The sequence below is a fragment of the Myodes glareolus genome, chromosome 18, assembly GCF_982192425.1.
Source record: "Myodes glareolus chromosome 18, mMyoGla1.1, whole genome shotgun sequence".
NCBI lineage: Eukaryota > Metazoa > Chordata > Mammalia > Rodentia > Cricetidae > Myodes > Myodes glareolus.
Window position 1 is genome coordinate 35788718 of NC_142043.1, and position 20824 is coordinate 35809541.

Sequence of the window (20824 nt, forward strand, 5' to 3'; positions counted from 1 at the left end):
GGTGTAAACATCTACACAGCATAGCACCTAAAATACAAGAAACTTTGGAATTACTAGTTTGTTCTTTTTATGGTAACCTATAAAGAGTGACTTTATTTTGGGTGAATGTGCAGGTGCCTCTTCAGGCTCAGGTACTATCCTGCCATATTCCAGAGGAGAGGGAGGGTTAGGCTGGGCTCTGTGGATCTGTCTGGTATAAGGCACTGGACAGATGCTAGTACTTGTAGTGAGCCCACTGAAGTAGCTATTTGTCTTCCTGGAGCTCCACTAGTTTGGAGTTTTGAAAGTTGCCTGGTTATGAAACTATTGCACTAAAAAAGCCTGGCATCGTGGTATCAGAGATCCAGTGTAAGCTGCGAAGATTCCCATTCAGAAAAATATGGAATTACGTTGAGCCTGGATTCTCCCAATCCTGCTGCTGCCAAGAGTGTGCTTTGCTTTTATGTTTGACAAAACTGGGGTTATGTCTCACAGGTGAGCTGACCTTGACCAAGGCCAGTGTTTTTCCCCGGTGGCTAGTCACTGCTCCAACGATGAGCCTGTGGAACTTTCCTTCATCAACATGAAGTAGGAAGGCGGTGTTGGAAGGAGGCAGAACACACGCTTTATTCTTGAACTTTGGCATGTGTGGCACTCTCTGAAACACAACAAGGTGACTTCTCTTAAGATGCTTTGGCACATTCTTCACTTTCCAGACCAAGATGTTCTCCAGCAAATGAATAAAATCAGTTGGAAACAGCAAAGGGAAGGAGATTGCAAGTGCCAGAAGAGAAGGAAGAAAGGGGCTGTGCCAGCCTGTCCCCGCAGGAGTGCAGCCTGGAACTGGGGGTGGGTGGGGGTGGCATTACCCACTCGAGCTTCTCCCTGACACACCCCACTTCCATGGAATATTTAGATCAGCGCTGTTGCAACCACAGAAGCACAGGGCCTTTTTGTCCGGTTTGTTGGTATTGGTGACTAGGTTTGCCTGTTTATCCTGCTAATTCACTTTTGTTCTTTTTTAAAGTATACCTTGAGATATGTTTAATAAAAATATTGGCAAGCTTGGTGTGGTAGTAGGGCATGCATATACTCTCAGTACTTGGGAGGCTGAGGCAGGAGGATCCCATGTTTAGGACCAGCCTGGGCTATATTGGGATGCTCTGTCTGAATGTCCCAGAAAAAAACAAAAACAAAACAAAAAGAACAAAGCAAACCACTCATATTCAGACAGGAAATCAAGCACAAATGACACAGAGGCTTTACCCCAATCTCCTGCCTCCCTTTTAGCTTTTTCTCGAAACTGTTACCTCCTGATATCTGTGTAGCAGGCTTTCTTCGACTGCCAGCCCCCAAATCATGACACAGAGACTTATTATAAGTTATGAATGCTTGACTTTAGCTTAGGCTTGTTTCTAACTAGCTTTGTTTTTAAAATCTTAAACCAACCCATTTCTGTTAATCCATTTGTGGCCCCGATGCTCATTTACCTCATCTACGTACTGTCCATCCTGGTTTCCTGCTTCCTTGTGTCTGTCTGGCCCCTGATGGGCTAGCCCCTGTTTTCTCTCTGCCCACCAGCGCTGCCTATCCCTCCTCCGCCTAGCTATTGACCATTTAGCTATTTATTAGACCAACAAGCAAGTGAAACAGCAACACGTCTTCACATCTTCACATTATTAAACAAATGCAGCATAGACAAACACAACACACCTTACATAATTAAACAAATATTCTATTCCACAGCATATCTGTACCCTTGATGTGAAAGCTGGAGATCTGGTCAGAGGTTCTCAAGATGATGGGTGTTGTAATTTAGAAAAAAAGCAGTGCACGAGAGAAAGACTCCCTGCAGCAGAGTTCATGTGGAGGGCTTTTTATTAGGGGAAAAGGAACGAAAAAGAGAGGGGAGGGGAGACTGGCCTCCGGACAGGAGCAACAGAAAAGAAGAGAGAGGCGGGGGTGGGGGGTGGAGGGGGGAGGAGGGGAGAGGTGAGGTGGGCAAAGCCCGCATTCTGAAAGGGAACATAGCAAAGTGCGCAGAAGGTTCTCTTAGTGGCTGCAACTGAGGATTAGCCTGTCAGGACCTCAAGGGCAGACCAGTACAGATGCCCAAATGCTGACACTGGGTGGGGACAAGGAGGTCAGTACTTTTTGATGCTTTCAATCTGAAATATTGGTCCTAAAAGGATGGAAGGAAGAAAATACTATTCCAGTGAACAGTGTAAGCTGAAAACAGTGTGTGTTGAGTGTGCACTTCCTTCCTGGTGAGGATTTCCACCCGAAGAGATTCCCAGAGAAGCTTTATCTCTTTGGAGACTAGATCACCAGAAGGGACCACAGGCCTGGCCCTTCCTGGTCTCCAGCTCTATAACCCTTTCCTTTGGTCATTTACACGCATTGGCAGGGAACAGCGTAAGGCTATAAACAGATAGAGGGAGGAGTAATGCCTGTTCTTCACACCAGAAAGGAGTCATAGGCAATGTCTTAGGTTGTCTCTTCCAGTGGCTACAGCTTAGCGCTCCACTGAAGTAGAATATTGTGGAGGAAGGTGACGAGCATTTTCAGGGCTGTGCTTTTATATAGCAACTCAGATAGTTTTGTTTTGTTCCACGACCATATTGATTTGTACCCAAACACTGAAAACAAATACAAACATTACGCTCAAGTGCAGGCTGTTTGGGGTTCTTTAACTTGTGGTTCATAGCTGAGGGAGGTATAATAGCCTGATCATTCAGCAGCTTGCCATTTGAGAAACCGTAGCTGCTGGTTCCTGCTTTCTTGCCTAAGTTGCTGCCGGATGATTTCGAAAGGGGCTAGTTGTTTAAGACCTTTCTGCAAAAAGAACTTATACTTAATTCTATGTTGGTATTATATATTTCAATTTTATATTATCTATTTTGAGCAATATAAAAACAAAAAAGTTAATCTTGGAGTTATTTGGCCTTATTTAAAGTCACATAGTAAGGAAACTCTCACTTGGCTACTAAAAGTCACAGTGAATACAAGTGAGTCTCTCTAGCTGCCTTCTAACCCTTGCTTCAAAAACTTGTCTCAAACTAAGCTCAGGTACTGTGGGAGTTCCAGGGGTTTCATTTGACCCCAGTCTTCCAGCCAGGAGTCACCTGGCTCCAGCTGAGCTCAGGGTTTCCCTTTCCTAGAGAGTTCTGGAGAGAATCCATACAGACAGCATCTCTGGGGGCTAGCACTGGAGAGTTTAAAGTTGGGGGTCACCTTATGTCCTGCCATGTAGGTAGCTCAGCTGCAGAGAGGGTGACTGGCTGGAATAAGCAGAGGGGAACTGAGAAAGTCATGTGAGCTGCTGGCATTAGAGTCCACAGGTGACATTAGCCATGCTCCTGCTCCAGTGTTCTCAGTCAGCCTACTAGCTTTACGACTGATGTGTCCTTCTGCTTAAGCTCATCCTGCAGTGCAGCGTTGTCTTTTAACTAGTAGGTTTTTATCCTTAGGAGCATAGTCTTTCTATGTAAGACTCCTGTGGGTTCTGGCTGTTAACTAGTAGGCTTTTATTCTTAGGAGCATAGTCTTACTATGTAAGACTCCTGTGGGTTCTTAGAACTATAAACAGTACCAAATCTTATATACCATAGTTTTTTCTCAACACACGTTTGTGATAAAATTTAACTTTTATAAATCAGGCAAAGTAAGAAGCAACAATACCCAATAGCAAGACAGAACAATTGCTGTGTTATAATAAACAATTGCTGTATTAAGTAGGTAAGAATGGCATGAACACAAATGCTGTTGTACCATGCAGTGAGTCTCACCATTGAGACAGCTACTGGTGGACTAACAGGAAGGTAGCGTTATATATCGGGGTGGCCAGGAGATGAGACAAAGAGTTGATTCTTATCATGAGTGGGACACTGTGAGATTTTTTTTTCATGCTTTACACAATGGCATATGATTTCAAATATTATTTTCAAACCATTACTGGGTGTGGACACCTGAAACCCCAGCAACTGAATTGTAAATAAAGGGGTCCAGTGTATGTGGTGAGAGACCAAGAGTCCTAGGTGTCTGCTTTCATCATGGCACCTTCATTGCTGGTTCTCTGCAGAGTGGCTGACATGGGCTGCATGGGAAACTGTCAGGACAAGGCAAGGGACGATGTTGTGGCTGGGGGCAGGCAACTCCCAGGAGGATGTCGTCTCTTGCACTGTTGGCTTAGGAAGCAGGAGCAGCTGTGGCCATGCCTCACCTAGGGGAAGGAGGAGAGAGGTAGAGCTTGTGACAGAGGCTCCCCTGGTCCAGCTTTCAATGGCCAGCTCTGGGTGGGGAAGAGGTCGAAGTAGTCACCAAGACAGGCTTCCTAGCTTCTAAGTTTGTGAAAGAAGAGGAAGATGTGGCAGAGATTGGGTGTACATGGTCAGCCATTGGAGTTAAGAGCACCCTGCGTGGCCACAGAGGGATGAGGTTCATGCTCTACAGTCCTTTAGCAGTGTCTCCTGGACTCCAGTTTGAGAAGATGCTTAGATGGGTGTGTACTGCCTGTCTCATTGGCTGGTGGGCTCCCCTCAGAGATAGTTGATCATGGATCACAGAGAAGCCATTGTCCTTTTCCCTTTGCTCTTAGCTGTCTAGAAACTGCATGTCACAACTGGCGTGTGAAAGTTCGTAAAATTTAATATTGGATGGTTTCCACAATGTTTTTGTATGCATATCTGGAAAGTTCTATATCATTAGAGTTTTACCAGTCGAAGAACAGGGAACCCATCAGTTAATTGTTTGAGTTTCAAGTGGCTGAGCTAACAATAGTGAAAGAAGTGAGACTTTTCACTTAGGAGCGAGAACAACACTCATAGTGGTGAGCATTGTCTCCAGGCAGTCCGGACAGTGCACATTAGGTTCTACACAGTGTGTTCATTATCTTCCCAGGACTGGAAAACGCATGTCGTCATAAATGATAAATGGAGTTTAGTGGGTGGGAATGAATGGAGAATGTGTAAGAACACTGTGCTGATTGACCCGAAGAAGCAGCCTCCGTAATCCCTGGTGCTGGCAACTAGAGGATGCTGTGCTCTGCCTGGAAAGGAGCAGACTAGACCTTTATACAGGGGAAGGTCCAGAAGATGTTGTCTAACACCATGCTAGCCACAGATTATACTCATCTTTCATGGGGTGGGTTTTGTTGTTGTTGTTGTTTGTTTTTTACATCTCTTGTGACATAGCTCCTGGCGAAGCCTCTTTCTTCATCTTTGTATTCCCAAGGTTTGTCACATATGGACCCTCAACTCTTTGTTGCAGAGACAGCCAGTTTGTAAAAAACGAATAACATGATATACAGAGCAAGAACATGTAGATGTTTAAAAGGTGGCTGAAGTGCAAGGTTTAAGAGTTGCTTATAGCAGCACCAGCTAGAGGACTCTGCACTGAGCACATTTGCCCCTGGCACACCTCCAACATTCCACCCATCAGCATTAGCACACCTCTCATCGTCCAGACTGGGGGCCTGGCCCTGTGTCGATCCTATCCTTTGGTTATTTCCATTCAAGGGTTTGAACTCAGAGCCTTGCACATGCTATCAAGTGTTCTTAACTTCAAACTATATCCCTAGCCCTTTATTTCTTTTTATTTTAAAATAAGGTCTTACCAAGTTGTCCAAACTGGCCACAGCCTCACTCTGTAGACCCAGCTGGTCCCAAGCTCTCCATCCTCCTGCTTTAGCCTCCAGAGTAGCACAAGCCACAACCCTAGCTCAGCAAGATGATTTAAAGCACTTGCCTCAGGGCATCTTATTTTCAAGCTGCTTCCCGTGGAAAATCTCCTGAAGGTTCATGGCCTGAAGATGACACAAGGAGCTGGGTGGCAGTTTCTTCCTATGAAGGTGTGTAGTCCCAGGAGGGCGACTCAGGCAGACGCTCTCCCAGGTGCAGTGCTGGTAAAGGAGGCCTTCAGAGGGTACACAGAATTCGCTGTGCCTTTGTGGACAGACTGGGGTGCTGTCCAAGTCCTGGGGCTTCGGGAGCTGAGCAGGTTGAAGTTGTGATGAATTGAACAAGGGTGAGAGAAGAGAAGGCTTACACAGAGCTATTCTGTGCCTAGAGAAAGAGGAAGAGGAAGGAAGTGAGTGCCTTTGACTGAGATGGGAAAACTTGAGGGGTTGGAGTGTAGAAGTGAATCAGTCGAGACTAGTCCTATTCTGTGAGAACTCCTCTGCCCTGTTGTTTAAAGGAATATCCAGACTTTTCTGAGGCGTGTCAGGCAGATAGATTAGCATAGCCATATACCTGAGACTAGGTAATCCATAAACAACATTATTTCTTACGTCCTTGATTCCATGATCAGGGTGTCAGCACTTGGGATCTGGTGGGGCCTTCTTATGCTCTCACACAGCAGAGTACAGAAAGGCAAAAGGTTAATTACATTCAGCCTTTTTGTAAGGCACCAGTTCCATCTATGAGGTTGGAGCCCTTGGGACCTGCCTTCTAAAGGGCCACCTAGTAGTTCCATTCCATTGACCTTTGAGTTTCAATACATAAATTTTGGGTGATCCATAAGTGACTGACCTCCTGTATAGGGGTCTGGGGGTATGCATTTGTACCTGGGTTCAGACACTACATTTTATCAGTTATCATATTCATTATACTTATGAGGCCTGTTACTTAAATGGTGTTAAGCCACTACCATCATTATTTATTTATTGTCATTAGCAGAAAACAGGAAATGGGAAGCAGGAGGTAAATAATTGAATGACTCCATGAGAACAAGTGTGTGCGGGTATCTTTGGGTGAAGTCGTTTGTGTCTGTGGATGAGAAGAGATGCACATTGCTAGCACTTTGTTCTTTCTGTGCTCGATTTTCTAAAGCACTTTCTTCTGCCGCTTTTTAAGTACTAGTCATGCTGAACTGTTCTGTAGCTTGGCTGGTCTAAGTCAGAGCTTAGACCTTGTATTGTAGAAATTGGTCCTCTAGACAGCACAGTGCCATTTTCATGAGAGCAGTAGTTCCTGCTGTGAGTCACCATCACTGCATAGCAGGAGGAGTTGGTGAGGGTCATTGGCCTTTCAGCTGAGATTCTAGCCACTCCTAGACATTTGAATGTACTTCTGTCCTAACTGTATAGAGAAGTAGGGAGGATTGGAGTAGGGGTTCTGGAGGTTATAGAGTCTATAGACTGGAGGAGGTTGAGAGTGGCTCCTTCCGTCTCTGTTGCTATGGGGAAGCCATCATCCATGCTAGGCTGAGACTTTGTAGTGCAGCTGCTTTGAGCCACATGTACTCCACCAGCAGCCTTCGCCCATGCTCTGTAAGCCCAATAGACTCATTGGTCCCAAAGGGTGAACTCTGTCGGGTTTATACTTTGGTTGGGACCTTATAAGAAAGGCAGTAGTTGTTATTTGCCTCTTTCCTAAGGAGAGGGTTTTCCTGACACCCTGCAACTGTCTCTCTGGTGCTGCACTCTTATCCAGACGCTGTCCCTGGAAAGGTAGTGTTCAGAAGTTGAGAACTGACAGGAAGAATAATTTCATGTGAGAGCCACCATCAAGGCTTCAGGATATTGTCTCCTTTGGTTCTTATCATAGTAATTTTTGGTGCCAGTGAGTGGTAGGATTTTAGTTATCTTGGATTTGGGATTTTAAGAGAGAATTCCCCTTTTTCCACCTTCTAAAGTAGGCTCTCCCTCTGGGATTGCTGACTCACTCTGACTCACAGCTTTCATACTTTCTCCCCCACTGCTTGTGTGTGGAGAAGGTGATTTGGGGAAGGCTAGGGGCCTTGCAGAGCAGGGTCAGTAGTAGGGCTGGGCTGGGCAGAAGAGTCCCGCTTCTATTTGGGCTTGTTTGTTTGTTTGTTTTGTTTGTTTTTTGCTTCAGATATCGTTCATGTGCATGAGATTTTTGAGAAATGTACCCCGTCTGTAGTAGTCTGTTCTCCTTTGTTCAACCTTTAAATGAGCCTATGTTTAGAGAAATACTAATCTTAAGATGGACCAGAACAGTTCTAGTCTCTCACCTTCCTTCAGCTTCAGCTCCAGCCCTTAGCCTCCAGGAGGTCACTAAGATATAAAGGGCCCCTGAGCCTCTATCTGCTAGAGGCTCCTTAGTTCTGGCAAGAAGAAGGGAAGGCAGGCCTTTCCCAAGACTCTTTAGAAGCTTCTGAGATGCTTCTCCATCTCTCAAATTCCGTTCATCCCCTGTAAGAATCCCCATGCTTCCCTTGTCCACCTTCTCTTGTCACTGCCCCTCCCCCCCCCTGGGGGTCAGGACACTGGTGGTATAGCACCTCTCTTTGACCTTTGTTCTCCTGTCAGAAGGGGTCCCATCCTCTATGGAGTGGGGACAGGGAGCTGTCTCGTCAGCTGTTGCTTCTTTCTTCCTCCAGCTCCTTAAGCCCCTCCCACATTCTTAGTCCTCCTTGATTTAAGTGTAGTTTTTCCCTCTTAATGAACTCAGTCTTCAAATAGAACTGGGAGCAAATTGGAAACTCTGAGAATTTAGGAATCCTTGGTGAATTATCTTAAATTAATGAGACCAAGAAGGGAAATCAAGTTCAGCTGTACAAATTGCCTTGCGTTCTGGGCTTTGATGATTTAAATTGTAAATTATAATTAAATGCCTCCAAATAGAATGAGAAGTAGCTGCTTAAGTCCTTTGACCTAAAAGTTCCTCTGACCTCTAAACTAGTATAAAATTAGTGTGTAGATCCTCCTTTATGAGGACTTCAGAGAACTTACAGTGTGTGTGAGACACAAACCACTCTTCTAGAGACAGGTGGACAGAGGGAGTGGACAGGAGGACACAGGGAAGAGAGGGTGGGTTTCCATCCGTGGAGCAAGATGCCGGGACTTAAATAGGGCTGTTCGTCAGGTGGCACATCTCTGCTGCCCCAAGGGAAGGGCTCTTTGACACTTTCACTGTTATGCAGAGAGACAGGCAGCAAAGCAGGGCATGGAATGAGGAGGTTACACTGAGGCAGTAGTCAAGAGACAACAGCTCATTCCATGTATGAAGTCACAGCCAGTATTTAATGCAGCCTTTTAAACGTGAAGACGGCAGTATACAGTTCCCCATAACCACTCCTATCTGGTGGCCATCTTGATACAGCCTTCCCAGGCTCTGTGTCCTTTCTCTTTAAGTTGTAATGAGAGAGAGCAGGTGGTGCAAAACTGACAGCATCTTCTCTGCTGTCCCTGTTACCATCATTAAAAGAAATATACTTCTTAGGCACAAAACCTAATCACATACTGGACAAGGTGGACAAGGGTTGTCATTCATAGACCCCCACGGAACCTGCATCTCAGCCAAGAAACAGAACATCCTCAGGAGTCCCTCAAACTTTTGTAGTTGACACCCACCCCTGCATGGCATCCTCCTTTTGACTTCACAACACAGACTCCATGGCCTCTGCTTGCACTTCACACCAGCAGACTGCCTGAGTTGGGCTCTGTATGCTTGGCTTTCCCCGTGATTCATCTGTTCTGCTCTGGACATTTACAGATGAAGAACATTTCTATTGTCTCTTGGATCCTACTGTTAATGACTGTCACCATTCTAAGCGTTCTCCATGGTGTGTGTGTGTGTGCGCGCGCTTGCTTGTGTGTGTGTGTACATGCGCTTGCTTGTGTGTGTGTGTGTACATGTGCATACATAAACATCCATACATGCATTTCTGTTAGCAGTTGCACCCTGAATTGTATTCCAGGTTGCGGATGGATCACCAGTTAGTCATATGTGTAGCTTGGGAAGGGACTGCTAGCTATTAAGAATAGTTATACTGTCCCTACTTTACTGTGACACTGGTTCCAATTGTCCTACATCCTTGCCAGCTCTTGGCTTTGCCTGCCTATCACTGAGCTATTTAAGTGATTGTTCTAGGCCTCATGGCTTCAGTTTATATTATGTATGACTTCTGGATTTATTAGAATAATTTTAGTATTTCAAGATGTTCTAGAACATATTGTAGCTGGGTGCTTAGATTACTTCTGGTCTTCATTGTTTACAGTAAACAGTTTTGTGAATGAGTCTTTTCCATGTTTGAGATGCTTAGCAAGAATTTTTTTGTGTACAATATTTATTAAATTCTGAAATTATAGTATCACACTAAAATGTTATCCACAGTATAGAAGGGTCCCAGGCCTGCCAGCAGTATATATTTTGGAAGAACAGATGGGCATCCCTTGGAGAAAGAATAATTTAGGTGGAATAGGTAGATTTAGTGTTACTTTGTTTTTCGTGTTAGTTTTCTCTCAAAATATTTACCATACATACTTCTCTTTTATGAATTTCTCCCCTTGATGGCTATCTCACTAGTGAGTTTTATTCATTCCTACCAGCATTATTGTAGAATTTTAGCAGTTGTCCTGGTTTCATTTCTGTTGCTATGACACACACATTGACAAAAGCAGCTTAGAGAAGAAAGGCTTTATTTGGTTTACAGGTCAGATGTCATCACATTATAGGGTGTGGTGTGGATAGTCAAAGCAGGAGCTCAACAATGTCTTGACTACATCACGTCAACAGTCATGAGCAGAGAAAAACAGATACGCCCATGGCCAGTGATTGCTTCCTCAGCTAACTTTCTCCAGTCTCCTACATCTCAGGGCCCATGCAATGGCAGGTGGGGGAGATGGCACTGCCCACAGTGGGCTGGGTCAGTTAGCCCTCAGGACAGTCTTCCACAAAGTTGTTCACAGGCCAACCTGATCTAGATAATTTCTCAACTGAGACTCTCTCCGTAGGCGATTCTAGGTTGTGACAAGTTAAGACCAGCTGTCGAGTAGTCTCGGTGCTTTCTAAGTTTCAATATTTGCCTTGCAAATGTTTTGATTTGTGTGTCATTTGATGACAGCAGACCAGTGAGTAACTTCTCCCTTTTAACAATTTCTAGAGTGGCTCTCCAACCGGTCCATAGCCTGTTGGCTGAGGCTCATAGGCCAGAGATCTTTGGGTACCCCATTGGGAAAGTTAGGAGTTCAGCCTGCAAAAGAACATGGAAATCAGTCCTAGGTTCGAATGCACTGCCCTACTGTCCTCTGCTTCTGATTCTCAGGAGACTGTGCACTGGGCCCTGAGATCATAACAGCTCATGGCAGGCCCTGGCCTGAGCGTTCCATTCTGCAGGAAGGTACCTGCTCACCATGCATTGGGGGCAATGTTGGAGCCCAGTGGCGTGCACTGAGCCCTCTCCTACTAATATGCCCTTGACTCTCACTGTAGCTCTCTGACACACCAGAGAGCAGAACCTCAGAGCTACACTGCAGCTCCTCTTGGGGTCTGTGCTTTGTGAGTGGGCAACCATGACCCATCTTTGTTCATTTCTCTAAACCACACTTCCCTCTGGATCCTCAGGGCACACCCATGTGCTCCTGGTGGAGAACCCTTGGACAGAAATGTGCATTTTCTCTCTCATTCTTTTGAGTGAAGAGTTAGATAGGAATGACTGTTGCCTTCCTACCTTTCTGGGTGTCATGCTCTCAGGGACTTAATCTTTGGTGTGCTCAGCAATTTATTCTTCTCTATTTCTAGATGATGGATTTGGATGCCCTTCCATGAAGCAATGCCACATGGTCCAAAAGCAAACATGTCTGGTAAGTCACTTGTTGAATTGACTGGAGCAGTAGCCCAGGTCTTTGGGTGTGTAGACATGGACAGGAGATTGTGTATTGGACATATGGACACCTTTGAGAGTATGCTCTTCACGAGACTAATGGCTCTGTTAGTTATCCTAACTTGTGAAGGCTGGTTCTTTTTAGAACCAGAAGGGATTGGAGTACATGGGATTGGACAAACCTGAAATTCCCTTTCTTGCTGTTTAACCTGCTTCTGAGAGCGTAGTGGGAGCTCTGTGCTGGGCTAGCGAGGCCTCATTCTGACTCCACTGCAGTGACATTGTCACAGCCTCTTCTGTCCCCAGCACCTGCCCCTTCGGTTAAAGGTGGATCGTCACTTGACACTGAGGAAAAGTCTTGAGACCAAGGCACACCAGAACTTGGTAGCTGAAGGAAGGGAAAGTCAGGCTAGGGCTTCAAGCTTTGTTTTTCTTCCATTGTTCTGCCTCAAAGGCAGGCAGAGCCTCTAGGCAGCAGAGATCTTCACATAGTCTTTGTCCTCACAGAAGCTGTGCTATGGGGGTTGATAGACGGTTGTGAAGATTCTGTGGGACTTGCAATAGAGGAGTGCTGGAGAGCAGAAAGAATCACACAAGCCTTATTATCTGGTTACAATCAGGCCCTCACACAATGTGGCCCATGTTGGTCGAAGAGAATCCCATGGGTCCACCGTGAGAGGAGCTGGGAGGAGGAAGAGAGTAGAGGTGAGAGGCATTCTAGCCCAGTTCCACACCTGTCCCACGACACTGGTTTCAGCTTCTTGCCAGGGTTAGGTCCTGTTCTCTAGCCGTAGGAACACAGTTTCTCCATCACCACACTCCTGACTCTTGACTGTGTTTACTTCCATGTCTCAGGGCTTCTGCCGTCTTAGGAATCCAGGTCCTGGAGACAGCTCTTCCTTGGGGAATCAACTGAGGTGTGACTCAGGAACAAGAAGCATATTCTCACCAATGCCATCATGACAGCAAGAGAGCACAGCCCTCGCCATGGTGCCAGGGCCCGTGCGATGCAACGGGCTTCCACCATCGACGTGGCAGCTGACATGGTGGGCCTCTCTCTGGCAGGTGAGCTTCACAGGCCAAAGCTAGACATTTGGTTATGAACTTGAAGGTCAGACTCCATGCTGTAACAGAGTAGGAAGAGCCAGGGGGCAGCCGGTGACTAAGCATACCCTTGAGAGAGGGTATCCTGGTGTGGTATCATCCTGGTTGGAGTAGGAGAAGGGACAGCTAGAGCCCTGGGAACTGGTCCTGTGGATTGCTCAGCATTTCGTTTCTAGCTTTGGAGGGCATCCTGGGCTTGCCTTCCAGTAGGCAGAATGGGAAGGGGTCTGAGATTTCTTCAGAATCTCCAAAGTAAACTATTTCAAAGTATATAAATCATCTACTGTAATATTTTGGAGTGGGCTAGAGGAATTAGTATTTCTTGTTTCTATTTTTATGCAAAACAAATGCAAGCTAAATTCTGGGGAAGGTTTATTTTGGGTGACTTTTCTGTCATTTCTCTTCTACCAGGAAATATTCAAGACCCAGATGAGCCCATTTTAGAATTCAGCTTAGGTAGGTGCCTCTCTCTCGGTTGTTGTTACTGTTGGTCTGTCTCTGAGTGCCATCACCACTGCTGCAGTGTTTCTGGGGGAGATGCAGCATCACTGACTAAGCTGCCTGCTGATGGAGATCTGAGTTGTGTCCAGTAGAGACTGTTATGAAGAAAGTCAATACTTGGGTGCCAATCTTATTGTGGGGGTAAAACTTCATGCTTTAAGACTGAAGTATTTGGAAGGCTATGTGATGCTGAGTTTGTGTACAGAGCAGGCTATGTGGGCTCTAGTGCAGTGACTGCATGGCTGGGCACACTGTTTCACATGTGGCACCGGCGTCGCTTGTCTCTGGAGGGAGTGGATGGTTACTTTCTATAGGGGAAGGATCACCTGAGTGACCCTGTATGATGAGGGCAAGGTCAAAGAATGGAAGAAGCTGCAGGAGGTTGGACTCAGGTTCTCTTTACCTATAGGGATGGTGGGAGTGGCTGCATGGATATAGGAACTTGCAAAACTCATTGAGTTGTACATTTAAAATGGGTGTGTGCTGTAAGAAAATTTATACCTCAGAAGTGATTTAGAGGAAAATAAAAGAGAAGTCAAAGACTACCAGGCTCACGTGGTAGGCTTACAGCACTAACCAAAACCAGAACTTGGATAAAACAGGTATTGCAGAAGTAGAAGGAAACAAAGAAATTGTAACTTATACCTTTAAAAAAGGAGGAAGTGTCTCTCTGTGTTCAGTAACAGGGCGCTGTTTATGAAAGGCGGCTGAAAAACGAAGGGCCGTCTTGACATCTAAAACACAACAGGTGAAAGTTACAAATCCAGTAAAGCCTGGAAGATAAACAGGAAACTGTCTCAGCAAGCAACACAGGACACAAGAGAAAGCTCGACAGTCTAGGATGCCCATCATTTAAAAGAGAAAATGGAAAAATGAACAAATAGAGGAAGTTTAGAAATAATTCAAGAGTCCTTTAGAACTGAAGAATGTGAGTCTGATTTAAAAACACTGAGTTCTCAAGGCACCGTGTTTTCCATCAAGTCTGGAAAGTGCCTGGCCATCATTCTGTTGGATGTTCTTCCTTTCGCCCCTTTGTCCTCCCCTTCTGGAGCTCTGATTAAATCTATGCTGGTGAATGTGATCTTCCAGGACTCTCTGGAACTTTTTTTCTTTTTATTTCTTTGTTCTTCAGACTAAATAATCATAGTTGACATCTCCAAAGTATGCTGACTCTTTCTTTGTCTGCCACTGTTGATCCGCTCTTAATGAGTTTTCATTCCTGTCATCGTACTTTGAATATCTTCTACATGACTAATTTTATGATTTCAGTTCCTTCGATGATAGTCTCTATTTAACCAGGTATTTTTCTCCAACTTTACCTAGTTTCTTGGTAAGTCAGACATCTGTGTCACCCTCAGGGACAGGTACTGTTAGACTATTTTTTTAGATTTTAAATTCTTCTAGATATGAGCAGAATTTCTCTTGTGTGTTTTGTTTTTCATGTTTCATACATTTTGGTTAAAGATTAGGCATTTTAAACAATGCGATGTAGCAACTTTGGAAATCAGATTCTCCCCTTCCTCAGGGTCTTTGTTGTTGTTGTTGTCGTTGCTGCCACTTTTTTGTTTCTGCTGTTGCTGACTGCTTAGCAGTAGCCTCTTGTCACGTGTGGATCCTAGAGTGACTGCTGGGTCACTTAGTGGTCAAGTTAAATTGGATGGATATAATGTGTATATTGGAGACAGGGTGTCACTGTGTAGCCCTAGGTGCCTGAAACTCACAGAGACTGCATGCCTGATTGGGTAGAAAATTTTTTAAAGCTCAAAGAACTAGAGACTTTTGGTGTGAATTTTGCTAAGTGTCTGTATGCATACTGGCCCACGCCTTCAGGGCTCCTTATGCTCCTCCGAGGGTAGGCAGTCTAAGGCGATCACTCATAGTCTCCTGTTTTTTCCTGAGCTTGCAGTGTCCTCGAGCTGTGCATAGCCCTCTGCACGTGCTGACGTGCACGAATGTCAGAGCTTTGCAGAGGGCCTGCTCCTGTTGTTCACTGCCTAGCTTTTCTTTCAGGGATTCATCATCTGTTAAGCTTTTCTGATCAACTCCTTGTTTGCCAAAAAGAGGTTACTATTGCCCTCTTCAGCTGCAGTATTGAAGGAAATGGCTATTGATTTTGGTTGCTCCTGCCATAGTCGTGGTAAGGATGGAATCGGGGCTTCATATGTATTAGCTGTGTTCCACCACTGAGCCACAGCCCAGCTCCAGCTTTAGCCTGATTGTTTCTGATGAGGATTCTCAGAAAAACAAACAAACAAACAAACAAACAGTTTCTACTATGTAAACTCTGGTTTAAGCCAAAGCCTACAAGTTTTTTTTCTTCTAGAAATGGTCAAATAATGATAGTTACCTTAAGAATGAGCCTATGTAAGGTCTCCAATCATATCCTGTTCATTTGGTGACATCTAGGCTACTGGTTTTCACCATAATTTCAGGTGACCACAGGCTGACCAGCAGACTAGTGAGAGTAAACAGTACGACCCTACAGTGTGCTCTGTAGCATCTGAAATAATGAGACAGGGCCTGTACCCACTAGAATTAAAGGATGCCAGTGACTTTGGTACATGAAAAAAGCCTATTAGAAATATTGACTAATGTGTTTCTAAGTAAACCCATTTCTACCACCAGTCTGTTAACTCTGAAGGTTGCACTCTGCTGAGTAAATGGAGAAACAAACAACAAAACTGGAAGAAGCTATACCAGAGTCCAGCAGATACTGCTCTCTAACAGTTTTCTCTGAAAGAAAGATTTTTACAACAAGCTCTTGTTTTGTTTTGTTTTTTTAATTTTCAGCTTCTTTCTTTTTTTTTTCAGAGTATTTGCCTTGCTTCTGCTCCTCTGAAAAGCAGTGAGGGTTGGTGTGGGTATGAAATCTACTCTCTGAAATCTCTCCTTGCCTTCTTAGGCTGTCCTCCATGGTCAAGTCTCATTACATGATTTCGTTCCTACTTCTGATTTGCTGGCTATACAAATGCCTTAGGTGTCTCTTCATCCTTTTTCTATATTCAGTCTCTCTAGTTGCAGTTTTTGGTTAAAGTCACATTCTACATACTTACACTTCAGCAAACACTATTTACAAAAGTCACATGGGACTTCTTTACCTTCTGCTCAGTGTAAACTATTTCTTGGAAACAATGTCATTTTCCCCCTCAAGTTACCCTATTTTGGGTCAAGCATACTTTTAGTCCAGAAAATGTATATAGGGGGAGGAGAAGCTCTTTGGAAAGCCGTTTGAGACTCTGCGGAACTGAAACATACCACCTCCAGCTATTATGTTCCACTGAGTAGGCGTGTCAGAAAATTCTAGGTAAAAATACAGTTAAAAGTGCTTTCTCATTTTTCTGGAAGTTCTTTTTTGAATTGGTAGTAGTAGTGGTATGGCGTGTGTGTGTGTGTGTGTGTGTGAGAGAGAGAGAGAGAGAGAGGAGAGGAGAGGAGGGCGGGGGGGGGGGGGAGGAGAGGAGAGGAGAGAGAATGAATGAATATGGGTGCATGTGTACCCAAATCCCTTGGAGCTGGAGTTCCTGGCGTTTGAGAGCAGCCAGACGTGGGTGCTAGTTAGAGCCTCAGAGCAACAAGCTCACTTAACTGCTGAGCCATTGCTCCAGCCCCAGCTGGGGAGATTTTAAGATCTTTATTTCCTGTGTTCTGAAATTGCAATCAGAGCTGAGATAAACCCCACAGAAATCTACACCTGAATTCATCCTAACTACGCTTTTGAAAACCAAGGACAGAATTTAAAAAGCATCAACCAACTGTGAGCTACAGAGTTAGTCCCTGTCTAAGAATACTGGAGGAGCAGGGTAAGGGAGGAGGGTGTGGGAGGAAGAGGGTGTGGAGGAGGAGGAAGAAAAGGAGGATGAAGTACAGAAGCAGAGGGATACCATTGCAAATTCTTAAAAAGGCAACCAACTAGAATTATATATCCAGCAGACATTCAAAAAGATGAAGACATATGTTCAACAAAAACTAGTTCACAAGTGTTTATAGAATTATTTGTAGTAACCAAGTGGTAGAAGCAATCAGAATATCCATCAATTAAATAGTATGTGGTATGTTCATTCAGGAGTTACTCATTAATAGAAAGGAACAAAGCACTGGTGCATGCTATAGTTTTAGCGAGGCTCAGAAAGCTGCAAGAAGGGCACACCCTGCATAACCCTGCTGTATACCAGTGTCCCGAGGAGACAAAGCGATGCAGAAAGGATTGGTGGTTTCTGGAGGCTGGAGAAGAGGGATGATAAAGTGGTTGCTGATGAGTATAGATTTTTTTTCCCCTTTGAAATGTGGCTATAGTAAGGAGGTAGATGGTTGTAATGGTTCCATAGCTCTGTGAGAGCTTTAGGGTGCTGAATTATCTTCATAAAGCACTAAAAGTCGAAGAAGCTACTCTGCTGAAGACTGAGTTCATAATTAACAAAGAAACAACCCCAGCTCAAAAAGTATCAAGAAGTATAGATTATAGAGTTTTGCGTGAGAGATAAGATACAATCTGGCATTGTAATCTTTGGTGGCTAAGAAATCAGAGATCAGTGTTGAGAGAGACAGAAAGAGGAACAGCAGGCTCTGAGTAGCAGAACTGTCTTTCCCTAGCAGAAAGGCCAGCCAGAGACCAGTGTGTCCACTAGCAGGTGTCTCCAGAAACTTCAGCTTCCCAGGAAAGGAGAAAAAACTTACAAGCTTCTAGATGAAAAATAACATTACAAGTTCTTAAAAAAGGCAGCCTACCTAGAATTATATTCAGCAAAATCAGAGACCTTACATAGTCCCATTCTTACGATAACTATCATTATTTGACCATTGTCTGAAGGAAAAGAAAATAAATTACTTATGGAGCTTGGCTTCATTTGACTTAAATCAGAGTTTACCCAATAGGAAAACATTTTTTTTTCCTGAAAATGTATGTCAGAAGACAGCCTGGGCATGATGAGCACACCTTTAACCCTGCACTTGGAAAGCAGAGGCAGGCCGATCTCTGGGAGTTCGAAGCCCTCTTAGTGTCCACAGTCACTTTCAGCTACCCAGGGCCACATAGTAAGATCTTGTCTCCAAAAAAGCTAACAATTCTCACAAAAACTGTGAACACGTTTAATCTACTTGTACTCAAGAAAGAAAGAAGAAAAAGAAAACAAGGGTTTAATACTTATAGTTGAGTATTTCTTCCAAACTAATAAAGTAAGAAAGAAGATTTCTAGGTGCCTCATAGTAGAACAATTGGAGATCAAACTCAGGGAAATTTTAAGATCAGCCTACCCACACACACTCATGTATTCATACACACACAGAGTGCTCATCATAGCAATAATTAGACTGACTTGTGGTTTTATAGCAGGAAAACATAGAAACTCTGAGATGATCTATTTAAAGGTCTTAGGGAAAATAACTACCTGGAGAGAATACCCTCCCGTCATTCAGATGCGGAAAGGTGTTTTCAAACCTTCAAAACTGAAAGGATGTGTCAGCCTAGCCTTGCAATCTCAGCAGTGCTGTGGAATGTTATTTGGGCAGGCAGATGATTCCAGTAGAAATTCACAGAAGAAGGGAGGACTTTTTTCTAGGTCATTGAATAGTGACTTTAAAGTGGAACATGTCTGTGTGTATGGTAGGGAACGTTAGCTGGTCCGGTAATATCTATGGCAGGTACTGTATAATTAGAGCCAAAAAGTGATTTGGCTGTGGACAATATATTAGTTATTTTTCACCTGTTGTGATAAACACTATACCAAGGCAGCTTACAGAGGAAAGTTTATTTGGGTTCTAGAGGGAGAGTCCATGATACTAGGGGAGGCATGGCAGCTGGCTGCAGCATGTTACCTGGAGCAGAAGCTGAGGGCTCCGCACACTGTGAGCTTCAGGCACAAAGCAGAGAGAGCAACTACCATAGGGAGAGAGGCCTTAAACGCTCAAAGCCCAACCGTAGTGATGTACCTCCTCCAGCAAGGCCACATTTCCTAAACCTCCCCAGAGAGGGTCACCAGCTAGGAGCCAAATGTTCAGATGTCTGAGACAATGGAGGGTACTTTCAGGGGACAGTGGTCATGAAGGATTCACCACCTCAGCTACAACTACTCAGAACACAGCAAGACATTGTTCTTCTCCAAGTTACAGACGAGCATCCCGTAGTCACAGCATACAGAGGGGAATCCCTCATCACATCTCCTCCCTTACTTTCTGTTTTTCTGATTCTCTCAGACTTTTCTTTCCATTGCTTTTCCTCATCCTTACTGTCTTCCTGTCATCTTGTTCTTGCATGCGTCTTACCAATTGTGGCTGTGAGGATGTAGTTTTGAATTAGAGTTGATAGTATATGCTTAGTAGTGATGAAAATACAGATAGCTTGATAGCTGCCACTTTAACTTTTACATTGTGGTGTTAGATGGTTTGCACAGCTGTACAGCTGATACCGCCCTCTAACCCCAGGACATTTGCTGTCTTAAAAAGCTAAAAGACTTAGTAAATTTTAATACCCTTCTTATTTTTAAAGACATTTTATATGTATCTGTAAATTCACACGCGCATGCGCGCGCAGACACACACACACACACACACACACACACAACCTGGTCCCCATAAGAGAGGTCATAAAATTCCCTGGAACTGGCGTTCTAGTCAGTTGTGAACTACCATGTTGATGCTGAGGATTGAGCCTGGGTCTTCTAGAAGAGCAGCTGAGCCTTCTCTCTCTAGCCCCTTAGTATCTTTCAAGTAAGGAAATGTATTATTAGCGATGGCATATTAAAGTTCAATGGGTGAGCAATTTCTCCCCTTTCATAGTGTATTTTTATATCAGGAACTTGTGGGAGTCAGTGCAGTGTACTAATCCTTCCCTGGGTCATTTTGTCTTAGACTTAGGATATATTTTTTGAGGTCATAAGTATGACAGATTAATTGAAATGGTCCAAGTTCTGTTTAGTTCTAAAAAGAAACATTTAAGAAATCTTACATTTGATATAGGTTGTAAGTATAGCTTTTCCTCTTAAAAATAGCTTAATTTTGTCATAGAATTTTAATTTTAGTATAGCACCCACCTATGTGCCGGGATTCGTGGGTTATCCTTCTTAGCCACAGCAGTCATAGTACTCAGGCTCGTGTTGCTTGGGAACTCATTTGTTGGCTCTGAATTCTACTCTCTGTGGACCTAAAAGGCCACCCTCAGCATAGGCTCCTCTCTACTCCTGCCTTACTATAATGTGAGGAGGGAGAAGGGGAAAAGAAGAGAAAACAGGCTTTTAAAATCCACTCTCTTGCTGGCCATGTGAACATGTTGTCCTTGGGAGTATTGTTTTAAGCTTTCTTTGGGTTTGTTTAAAGCAATGAACTAATTAAACTTGGTCCAAAGAATCCTTTTTCCACATCTTGATTCTGTAGCTTGCAGTGAGCTGCACACTCCTTCACTAGATCGAAAACCAAATAGTTTTGTGGCTGTGAGCGTCACCACCCCTCCGCAGGCATTCTGGACGAAGCACGCGCAGACGGAGATCATTGAGGTGGGTGCTGCAGGTTCCTCTCATGCTTACAGCTGCCTGTGACCCTTGCAGAAGGGCTGTTCAGTTCTTGGGTATCTGTAGCTTCAGTTCCATGATTTTCAGTTCATTTGTACCGTTTGTCATGCTCTCCTGGGTGGCCCTTAGTCTGCCACATCATGAGTTTTGACAAACTATTGGTTGCTATT

The 20824-nt window shown here is 44.3% G+C and overlaps 1 protein-coding gene across 12 annotated transcripts in view; it reads left to right on the forward strand.

Moving 5' to 3' along the window:
• Positions 1-20824, forward strand: part of Inpp4a (inositol polyphosphate-4-phosphatase type I A) — a 114593-nt gene that overhangs the window by 48930 nt on the left and 44839 nt on the right. For all 12 annotated transcript variants that reach the window (XM_048430303.3, XM_048430302.3, XM_048430306.3 and 9 more), the window contains 4 exons: positions 11469-11530; positions 12406-12615; positions 13066-13110; positions 20521-20639. In XM_048430303.3, the coding sequence (XP_048286260.2) occupies positions 12510-12615; positions 13066-13110; positions 20521-20639 (270 nt within the window). In that variant the 5' untranslated portion in view covers positions 11469-11530; positions 12406-12509. The remainder of the gene's footprint in view (positions 1-11468; positions 11531-12405; positions 12616-13065; positions 13111-20520; positions 20640-20824) is intronic.